The sequence below is a fragment of the Kogia breviceps genome, chromosome 4 (genome assembly GCF_026419965.1).
Source record: "Kogia breviceps isolate mKogBre1 chromosome 4, mKogBre1 haplotype 1, whole genome shotgun sequence".
NCBI classification, from domain to species: domain Eukaryota; kingdom Metazoa; phylum Chordata; class Mammalia; order Artiodactyla; family Physeteridae; genus Kogia; species Kogia breviceps.
The window spans coordinates 176,745,648-176,755,020 of record NC_081313.1 but is presented as its reverse complement, the minus strand read 5'-3'; the positions used below and the strand labels follow the sequence as shown (position 1 = coordinate 176,755,020).

General features: G+C 59.5%; 1 protein-coding gene across 2 annotated transcripts; it reads left to right on the top strand.

Moving 5' to 3' along the window:
- Positions 1-911: 911 nt before the first annotated feature.
- LRRC8E (leucine rich repeat containing 8 VRAC subunit E) lies at positions 912-9,059 on the top strand. 2 transcript variants are annotated; one of them, XM_059062620.2, is made up of 3 exons: positions 912-1,585; positions 4,985-5,127; positions 5,756-8,005. In XM_059062620.2, the coding sequence occupies exons 2-3, from the start codon at positions 4,990-4,992 to the stop codon at positions 8,003-8,005; spliced, it is 2,388 nt and encodes a 795-aa protein (XP_058918603.1). In that variant the 5' UTR covers positions 912-1,585; positions 4,985-4,989. The 2 variants fall into 2 exon arrangements, with proteins under 2 accessions (XP_058918603.1, XP_066889554.1); XM_067033453.1 differs by lacking the exon at positions 912-1,585 and having other exon boundaries at positions 4,498-5,127; positions 5,756-9,059.
- The last annotated feature ends 314 nt before the right edge of the window (positions 9,060-9,373 follow it).

The window sequence follows — 9,373 nt, the reverse complement described above, 5'->3', positions numbered from 1 at the left end:
CTTCACCATCATTAACACTACTGGCTTCCTTCCCTTCCCCACTGCCTCACCTTCCAGGGAAACTATTTGCATCTAATTCCTTGCCTCGGGGATCTGCATCTAGAAGGGCCCGAACTAAAGCATCCATCCATCCGTCCATCATTTACTGAATGCCCACTGTGTTCCAGGCACCATCCCAAGTGCTGGGGACACAGTAGGGAACAGAAGAGACACGTGTCTGGGGATCATGGGGCTTCGATTCCAGTCACCACAGAGACTCTTGCACAAGTGTGCAAAGCGTCGTTTATGAAAACACTTATCCCAACATAAAGCTGGAAACAAACCACCAGGGTATGGATCTCAAGGAGCTTCTCCCGAGGCTAGAAGAAAGGTAGAAACTATTCACCTCAAAAGGCCCCTGCCCCTTGCTACCACTTCACCTCACCCTACTTTGTTATATACACAGCATTTTTCACACACTGACATTATCTTGTTCCTTATTTATTTGCTTTCTTACCTCTGTCTCCGCCCACCCCACTCCACCCCCAATCCACACACACACACCAATAGAGCAGAAGCTCTGAGAGAGAAGGTAACCTCGCTTATCTTGTCCACACAATGAAGGTTTGCCTTTGGGCAGCCTGTGGTCAAGCTCACAGGGACTTCTTGAAGGGTCTCCATTGCAGGGTTTCACAGGGGAACCTAAGCTTAGGGGATCCCAACCCTCAAGGTTTCGGAGGGTCTCTACTCTTGTTTTCTTTTCCCCATGGGAGATGGGGTCTCACCCTGCCACCTGGTCCAGGTCCCCTCTCCCTTGAGTTTTGCAGACAAGGCAGATCAAGGTCAACTGTCGTCTAAGACCCAGCTCAGGCCTCCCAAAGTGGGGAGGAAATATTGGGGCAGGGAGACAGAGTCTCCCTTTGAGAAACCGGCCTCCCAGACTGGACTCCAACCCCGGCTCCCAGAGCCCTCTGACCCCCGTGCCCCACCCCACCAGGACCCAGGAGCGGCTCACTCCCTCTCCTCCCCCAGTGGAGAGCTTCCCCTGGCCGGGTGGTCAGAGCAGGAAGGGGGGAAGCTCCCTGCCCTCTCTTGGGCCCTGGTCACTGATTCCTTGGTTGAGCCTCAAGGCCAGTTAGTTGCACCTGGGAGTGAAGGGAGGAGGACTTCCACGCGTTCCTCATAGGGTCTATACAGCTTGGCTCCCGGAAGGGTGCCTTCAGGTCGGCTTTGGGAGCCCAGCGCCTCCAGCCCTCCTCAGTTTCCCCCGTGCCAGGTTTGCCCCACTGAAGCGCAGCCCAGAATTCTACGGTCCCTGCTCCTCCGACCAGGCCCTCGCCCACCTCGGAGACATCGGGATTAGGATCGCCCTCCTCTCGCGATCCCGCGGTACCAGGAGTCGGGGTCAACCTGTGAGCGCCCTAAGGGAGGCGGGGCCGAGACCGCTGGTGGGCGGGGCCGGGCGGGGCGGAGCTGCTCCCGGCTCTTGTCCAGCTCGCCCGCCCACCCGCCCAGACTCACCCAGCCTGTCCCGCGAACTCTGCGGGAGTCCCGGCCGCTCCGCTCCCAGGGACACAGGAGTTGCAACAAGCGTCCGGCCCGTGAGGTGAGTAGGTGGCTCTCCGCCCCTGGGGACCAGGTGGCGGCGTGAGGATCTGGCCCACGGGAGGACCGCCCCAGGTGCGGCTGGCCCTGTGACCTGAGCCCAACGCCGTCTGGGGCACAGAAGGAGCTGGGGGGTGGGCTGGGGGGGGGTGCAGAGAGAGGCCCCGCCCTGGCCAGCCCAAGGGCGCCTGTCACGGAGCCCGGCAGGCCTAGCCAAGCACGGAGTGAAGATCAACAGGCTGGGGTCCACGCTGAGGGTCTTGACCGTGTTCCCCTCTCCTCCGCTGCTGACGACTCAACCCTATGAGCCCCTCAATTCCCAGAACCCTACCACGTGGGACCCTCACCAGGCTGTCCGTTCTGGGACTCTTGAACCTCAAGACTCCCCAGACCCCCCCTAGTCCTGGCAGGACGGCTTGGAAAAGTACTGAGTTGGGAGTCCCCAGGCCTGGGGCCCAGAACAGGATCTGCTACTAAGGGCCCACCCTCCGCCACCCAGGCCACAGTTTCTCACTTGTGTAAAAGTCCGAAGTTGGACCCTGTGTCCTCCAAGACCCACTTCAGGGCTGACAACAGTCACTGTTTCTTCTTTGCCCCTTAGCATGGGCTGTGGGTGGGGACGGTGTGGGATGGGGCGCTGGACCAGGAGCACCCGCCACCGCCACGTGTTCAGAGGCAAGCTGGGGGCTTGGGGAAGGCCTGAGAGAGAAGCCGCGGCAGGCGTGAGGCATGGGTGGGCGGAGCTAAGGCTGGGTAGGGGGCATGTTCCTGGCCCTAGGCGGAGGAGGACAACTCAGCCTGCGGGTCAGAGCAGCCATCCTCCCTCCATTTCTTCTCTGCCTGAAGGAACCCCTTCTGAGGTTCTTTCGGCAAAGATGCTTCATCTCAGCGAGACGTTCTCGCTCAGCAACGTGATCAGACAGACGGGACTTGGGGGTCTCGCCTCGAATGCCACTTGTCACAAGCTGTGACACCTTGAGCAAGTTATTTCACTCTCCTGAGTCTGGAAAAGGAGGGTCCCAACATCCACGCTCCCAGAGCTGGGATAAAACGAGACACTGAAAGCACCTGGTGGTCATAAGTTCTCTGCTCCCACACCCCCATGGAGCCTTCTCCCCAAGCCCTCCCACCAGCCCTGTTCAGACACAGGGGGGCCAGCCTTGTGTCTGGGGAAACTTAATGGCAGGTTCGGGATGATCAAGATTGAGTCATGGAGACAGATAATGATAAACCCATGTCTGCTTCTGAGGCTGTTGTGTATACACTATGCTCTGTGGGCGCATCCTCTGGGCCATCTGCGGGGGACCCTGGGTGTGTCTCTGCCTTCTTTCCTTTGATTGTGGGCCCGGGATGGCCAGTTGGGAGCTTCCACCATTGTGAGATGGGTCCTGAAGGGTGGCAAGGACTCGGGGGCAGGAAGTTCGTCCCTGCCCGTCTGTGTGGCATTTTTGCTAACAGTTACCATTCTCAGGTGAAGCAGCTAAGCAGCGTCCCTCGCAGGGGTAGGTGCCCGGGGCAGGGAGAACAGTGGGTGGCCAGAACTGGAAGAGGGCTTATGGCCGGCTCCCTGGTCCTGGATCTCTCCTCAACTTAGTGTGTACTTGCCCTTTGTACACACATGCCCTGAGGTGCACACTCCAGAATGCCCCCAGGGTGTCCCTTTTGGTGGCTGCAATTTGGCTCCTGGGGGCTGTTGAGCTGCCCTGAGTGTGTTTCTAGCAGATTCCCTGGTGTTTTAGCCTGTGATGCACTGGAGGCATCATTACTCTCGGCTTGTTGTTCAGGACAGGGTGTGAAAGTGAGCACGAGGGATGGGCCATCGGGTGAGGGATCCTGTGCTCTGTCTGCACACCCCCTTGCATGCATGTGCCGGCTGCTGGGTGAGTCAGGGCCTGAGTCAGGGCCCCCCCACCCCTCACCGCCCCCACCCCACCCCCCGCCCCGAGACTGGGTGTGGGCAGGCGTGTCCTTGTCCCTTACATGTTATCCCTGGTACTGAGGTGGGAGCCTCTGATGGGATTAAGGGTTGTGGCGGACTGTCCCACCGACAGCCTGGTGGGCGGGGCCTGCATCCCCTATCCCCGCCCACTTCCACCTTGTCCTCACTCAGGAGTAACCCTAAGGCCTTCAAAGGTTGTGGGGACCAAAAAGGGAGGCAAGGAGGTGTCAGAGCGATTGACTGAGGTGTGGGACAGAGGCCAGTTTCCCTCCCACCGGCTGGTGACCCAGATGCCTCCCTTCTTTGCCCAGCCTGTGCCCAGTGACAGGCTATCAGGATGACGACCGCAGGCCGCAGGAAACCTGCGTGATATAAAACCGGATCTTTATATTTGGGAGCATGGATGCTGGGGAGGGGGGCAGACTGCCTAGGAGCCCCCTCAGAGGCGGTGAGGGGCTTGCTGCCTCCCTTTCCTTTGCCCCTCCAGCCTCGGCGGTGGGGGGAAAGGCTCCCGACTGCCTGTCGGGGAGGGTGGTGTCCCAGCCCGTGGCCCACGCCCCCGCGTGACTTGCGCCTGGTTGTCTGTACCTGGAATAATGATACCTTGCTCTAAAATGAAAGCCAGGGACAGACAGAGTGGGCTGGCCGCCCAGGAGCCTGGCAGCCCAGCCCTGTCCCAGTCGTAGGTGTCACCCTGGCTCTCTCCCTGTGAGTTTTCCGTTTCCTAATCCTCTGTCCGTCCTCGCGCCCCCCTGCCCCTGCCTCTCAGAGGCCAGGTCTCTGTTTTCGGCCGCAGATCCTAGGCACTTGCCCCACTAGAAACCCAGGGGTCCGAGTCACTCCCACCCCGCAGGGCTGACCAGCCCTCAGCTTTGCCACTCCCTGCCCCTGGGGCCCGTAACCGGAGCCAGGCTCCAGCCGGCTTTTCCGGTTGGAGGTTGGAGGTGGTGCCCGGAGCGCCCCTGAAGGGGGTGTGGGGCCCACGCCCCGGAAGTCCCCGAGTCTCTGGGACTCCCTCTGGTCCAGTGGTGGAGGGAGCCGGGGCTGGCCGCCTGGATACCGCGTACCTGGGGTCAGAGAAGCAGAGCGAAGTGTTTCGGATTGGCGTCAAGGGTGGGAGGAGATGCCTGGGCTCCGGGAGAAGGCCACACGGGCAAGCTGTGGGGCAGGGGCCCCGGGGGCTGCCCCTCCTGAGCTCTGAGAGGGCACACGGAGTCCGACCGGGGCAGGGGTCCCTGGGAGCGGAGGTGGTGAGGACAGTAGTTGCCTGGCTCCAGGAAGGAGGCGAGGTCTGTGGGGGGAGGGGAAGGAAGCGCACAGCTCGCGGGTTCTGCCAGAGTTTGGCAGGGCCGAGCGCGGACTGGGAGCAGATGCGTGTGTCTGGCTCTTCTGGGGACCTGGCACCAGGCGCCCTCTCCTGAGGGTCTCTCTCTGCATCCTCCACTTCCTGCTCTCGCACAGGCGGGATGATTCCGGTGGCGGAGTTCAAGCAGTTCGTGGAGCACCAGCCCTCCTTCAAGGTGCTCAAACCTTGGTGGGACGTGCTGGCCGAGTACCTCACCGTGGCTATGCTCATGATCGGGGTCTTCGGCTGCACCCTCCAGGTAAGGGGCGGGGCGGGCAGGGGCGGGGTCTCTAGGGGCGGGATCTGGGAGGTTCCGGAAGTCTTCCGTTACCGTCTGGAGACTGGAAGTCTGAAATCAAAGTGTTGACAGGGTTGGTTCCTTACGAAAGCTGTGACGGAGAATGTGTTCCACGCCTCCCTTCTAAACTCTGGTGGCCTCAGGCATTCCTTGGCTTATAGATAACGTTCTCCCTGTATCTTCAAAGCATCTTCCGTGTGTGATGTCTGTGTGTCTGTGTCTGTGTCCAGATGTCTCCCTTTCATAAGGCCGAAGTCCTATTGGCTTAGGGCCCACCCCCAATGACCTCATCTTAACTTGATTACATCTGCTCTGCAAAGAGTATTTCCAAACAAGGCAACATCCACAGGTATTTGGGGGTTAGGACTTCGACATCTTTTTGAAAGACACAAATCAACCCAGCTCTTTTTTTCAGACAAAGTCTGATGCTCGGAGGTTTACTGACTCTTCCAAAGCTGGGGAACAAACTGGGGACAGTTGGGGGTTGATGGAAACCTCTCTTGCCTTCGGGCTGCTTCCTCCCCCACCCCACAACTTCCCAGGCCGCCCCAGATCCTTCACCATCTTTCCCCCTCTCTCCCATCCCCAGGTGACACAGGACAAGATCATCTGTCTGCCCAGTCATGAACCCCGGGAGAACTTATCAGAGGCCCCGTGCCAGCAACTGCTGCTGCAGGGGGTCTCCGAGCCCGTGGGGGACCTCCGGGAGTTGAGCGGCCTCAGGAACAACCTGGACCTGCAGCAATACAGCTTCATTAACCAGCTCTGCTACGAGACGGCCCTCCACTGGTATGCCAAGTACTTCCCCTACCTGGTCGTCATCCACACTCTCATCTTCATGGTCTGCACCAGCTTCTGGTTCAAGTTCCCCGGCACCAGCTCCAAGATCGAACACTTCATCTCCATCCTGGGCAAGTGTTTCGACTCTCCGTGGACCACGCGGGCCCTGTCCGAGGTCTCCAGGGAGAACCACAAGGACCCTGCCGCCTCCGGTCGGGCAATGGTGACCACGGCAGCGGCGGCGGCAGGACTGGGGAAGGCGGGTGAGGCTGAGAAGGAGAAGGTGCTGGCGGAGCCCGAGAAGGTGGTGATGGAGCCACCGGCTGTCACCCTGCTGGACAAAAAGGAGGGTGAGCAGGCCAAAGCCCTGTTCGAGAAGGTCAAGAAATTCCGCATGCACGTGGAAGAGGGGGACATCCTGTACACCATGTACATCCGGCAGACGGTGCTCAAGGTCTGCAAGTTCTTGGCCATCCTGGTCTACAACCTCGTCTACGTGGGGAAGATCAGCTTCCTGGTGGCCTGTACGGTGGAGACCTCAGAGGTCACGGGCTATGCCAGCTTCTGCTGCAACCACACCAAGGCCCACCTCTTCTCCAAGCTGGCTTTCTGCTACATCTCCTTCGTGTGCGTCTACGGGATCACCTGCTTTTACACACTCTGCTGGCTCTTCCACCGGCCCCTCAAGGAGTACTCCTTCCGATCCGTGCGGGAGGAGACGGGCATGGGCGACATCCCCGACGTCAAGAACGACTTTGCCTTCATGCTGCACCTCATCGACCAGTACGACTCCCTCTACTCCAAGCGCTTCGCTGTCTTCCTCTCCGAGGTCAGCGAGAGCCGCCTGAAGCAGCTCAACCTCAACCACGAGTGGACGACCGACAAGCTGCGGCAGAAGCTGCAGCGCAACGCCTGCGGCCGGCTCGAGCTGGCCCTCTGCATGCTCCCGGGGCTGCCCGACACGGTCTTCGAGCTCAGCGAGGTGGAGGCACTGCGGCTGGAGGCCATCTGTGACATCACCTTCCCCCCAGGCCTCTCGCAGCTAGTGCACCTGCAGGAGCTCAGCCTGGTCCACTCGCCAGCCAGGCTGCCCTTCTCCTCGCAGGTCTTCCTGCGGGACCAGCTGAAGGTCATCCGGGTCAAGTGCGAGGAGCTCCGAGAGGTGCCCCTCTGGGTGTTCGGGCTGCGGGGCCTGGAGGAGCTGCACCTGGAGGGGGTCTTCCCCCTGGAGCTGGCCCGGGCGGCGACCCTCGAGAGTCTCCGGGAGCTGAAGCAGCTGAAGGTGCTGTCTCTGCGGAGCAACGCCGGCAAGGTGCCCGCCAGCGTGACCGACGTGGCCGGTCACCTGCAGCGGCTCAGCCTGCACAACGACGGGGCCCGCCTGCTGGCACTGAACAGCCTCAAGAAGCTGGCGGTGCTTCGGGAGCTGGAGCTGGTGGCCTGCGGGCTGGAGCGCATCCCCCATGCCATCTTCAGCCTGGGCGCACTGCAGGAACTGGACCTCAAGAACAACCACCTGCGGTCCATCGAGGAGATCCTCAGCTTCCAGCACTGCCGCAAGCTCGTCACACTCCGGCTGTGGCACAACCAGATCGCCTACGTCCCCGAGCACGTACGGAAGCTCCGGGGCCTTGAGCAGCTCTATCTCAGCCACAACAAACTGGAGACACTGCCCACCCAGCTCGGCATGTGCTCTGGCCTCCGCCTGCTGGACATCTCCCATAACGGGCTGCACTCCCTGCCGGCCGAGCTGGGCCTCCTCCAGAACCTGCAGCACCTGGCTCTCTCCTACAACGCCCTGGAGTTTCTGCCCGACGAGCTCTTCTTCTGCCGCAAGCTGCGGACGCTGCTCCTTGGCTACAACATCCTGAGCCAGCTCTCGCCCCAGGTGGGGGCCCTCAGGGCCCTCAGCCGCCTGGAGCTCAAGGGCAACCGGCTGGAGGCACTGCCGGAGGAACTCGGCAACTGTGGGGGACTGAAGAAGTCGGGGCTCCTGGTGGAGGACACCCTTTACGAAGGGCTGCCGGCAGAGGTGCGGGACAGGATGGAGATGGAGTGAAGCCAGGGAGGGGTAGGTTGCGGTAGAGGCCTTCCGGATGCTACCACCCTGGAATCTCTACTGTCATCTTCAAGGGAGGGGGGCCAAGTGAGCCCAGGCCCAGAGAGGAGAAGCAGACGCGTCAGGCTGGTGGAGCCCAGGCAAATTCCTGGGCTTGTCTTGTCTGGGAGGCTGTGGATCTGGGGTGGAACATCCTGGAGGGATTAACTCAGTCATAAGACTCTCAAAGCAAAACCACACCTGTGTCTTTGGCTAGCTGGCCTGCCCCCAGCCCTGGGCCGGAGCTGCTGTTCCCCCCAGCCCACTCCGAACATTCTGGCTCAATCAGTGCCACATATGGGGGTGGGGCTCATCCCGATGGGATTTCAGCCCTCTCTTCCTGACTGAAACAGCTTATATCTGGGGTTCTCTCCCAAGGAGGGGACACAGACGCAACGGACAAGCTCCCCCCTCCTCCACCCCCAACTTGGATGTTAATCCCCTATTTATAAGTTGTTTGCTATGGACATCTGAACTCAGAAAAATGGTTTTCATATGTGACTAGGCATCAAAATCAACAACATCACCAAAACAAAACATCCCAGGCCCCACCCCTGAAAGACTGACTCAGGAGCTTTGCCTGGAGGCCAGGAACTTGCCGGTAAATATAAGCATCCCAGGTAATTCTGACACAGACAGACTCAGACCTGTGTGTTGGGAAATGCTGACCTACAGAGTAGATATCTGCGTGTCTAGAGCAGGGATTCTGAACTTTTTTTTAGATCCCTAGATGCTTTGAGAAATCTGATGAGAGCTGGGCACCTCCTTCCTCAGGAAAATGCTCACGTACACATACATGAAAAGTTCTGCAAACAACTTGAGGCAATCAACAGATTCCCCCAGATCCCCTAGAGGGCTGTTTATGGACATCCTAAGGATCAGGGATCCCAGGTTAAGAACACCTGCTGTGGAGGGTACATTTTTCTGAAGACAGGCTGGGACTTTGTCTTTCAAATGTTCCCTATGCGAGGGAGTGTGTGTCAGTGGGTGCTTAATAAATGATACTATGAGAACTATAATCTTGATCCCTTGTGTCCACTCCTGTCATAGTCTAAGCTTTCGATTCCACCAGACCAAGTACAGGCAAGTGGCGACAGTCACATTCCAGAATCAAGGGTATGAGTCTATCCCGGAAGCAGAGGCAGAGAGAGACCTCAGCTAGCCAGGAGAAATCAGGTGGCATCGTCTGCCTAGCTTTTTTCCTGGAGAACTGCTCTTCCTCTACCTTCCCTGTTAGTCTCCCCGCTACACAGTTTTGGATCTGCTCCACCTGTAAGTTGTCACCAGAGGAGTCGCCACAAGCCTTCAACGCCCATCACAGTGTCCCTG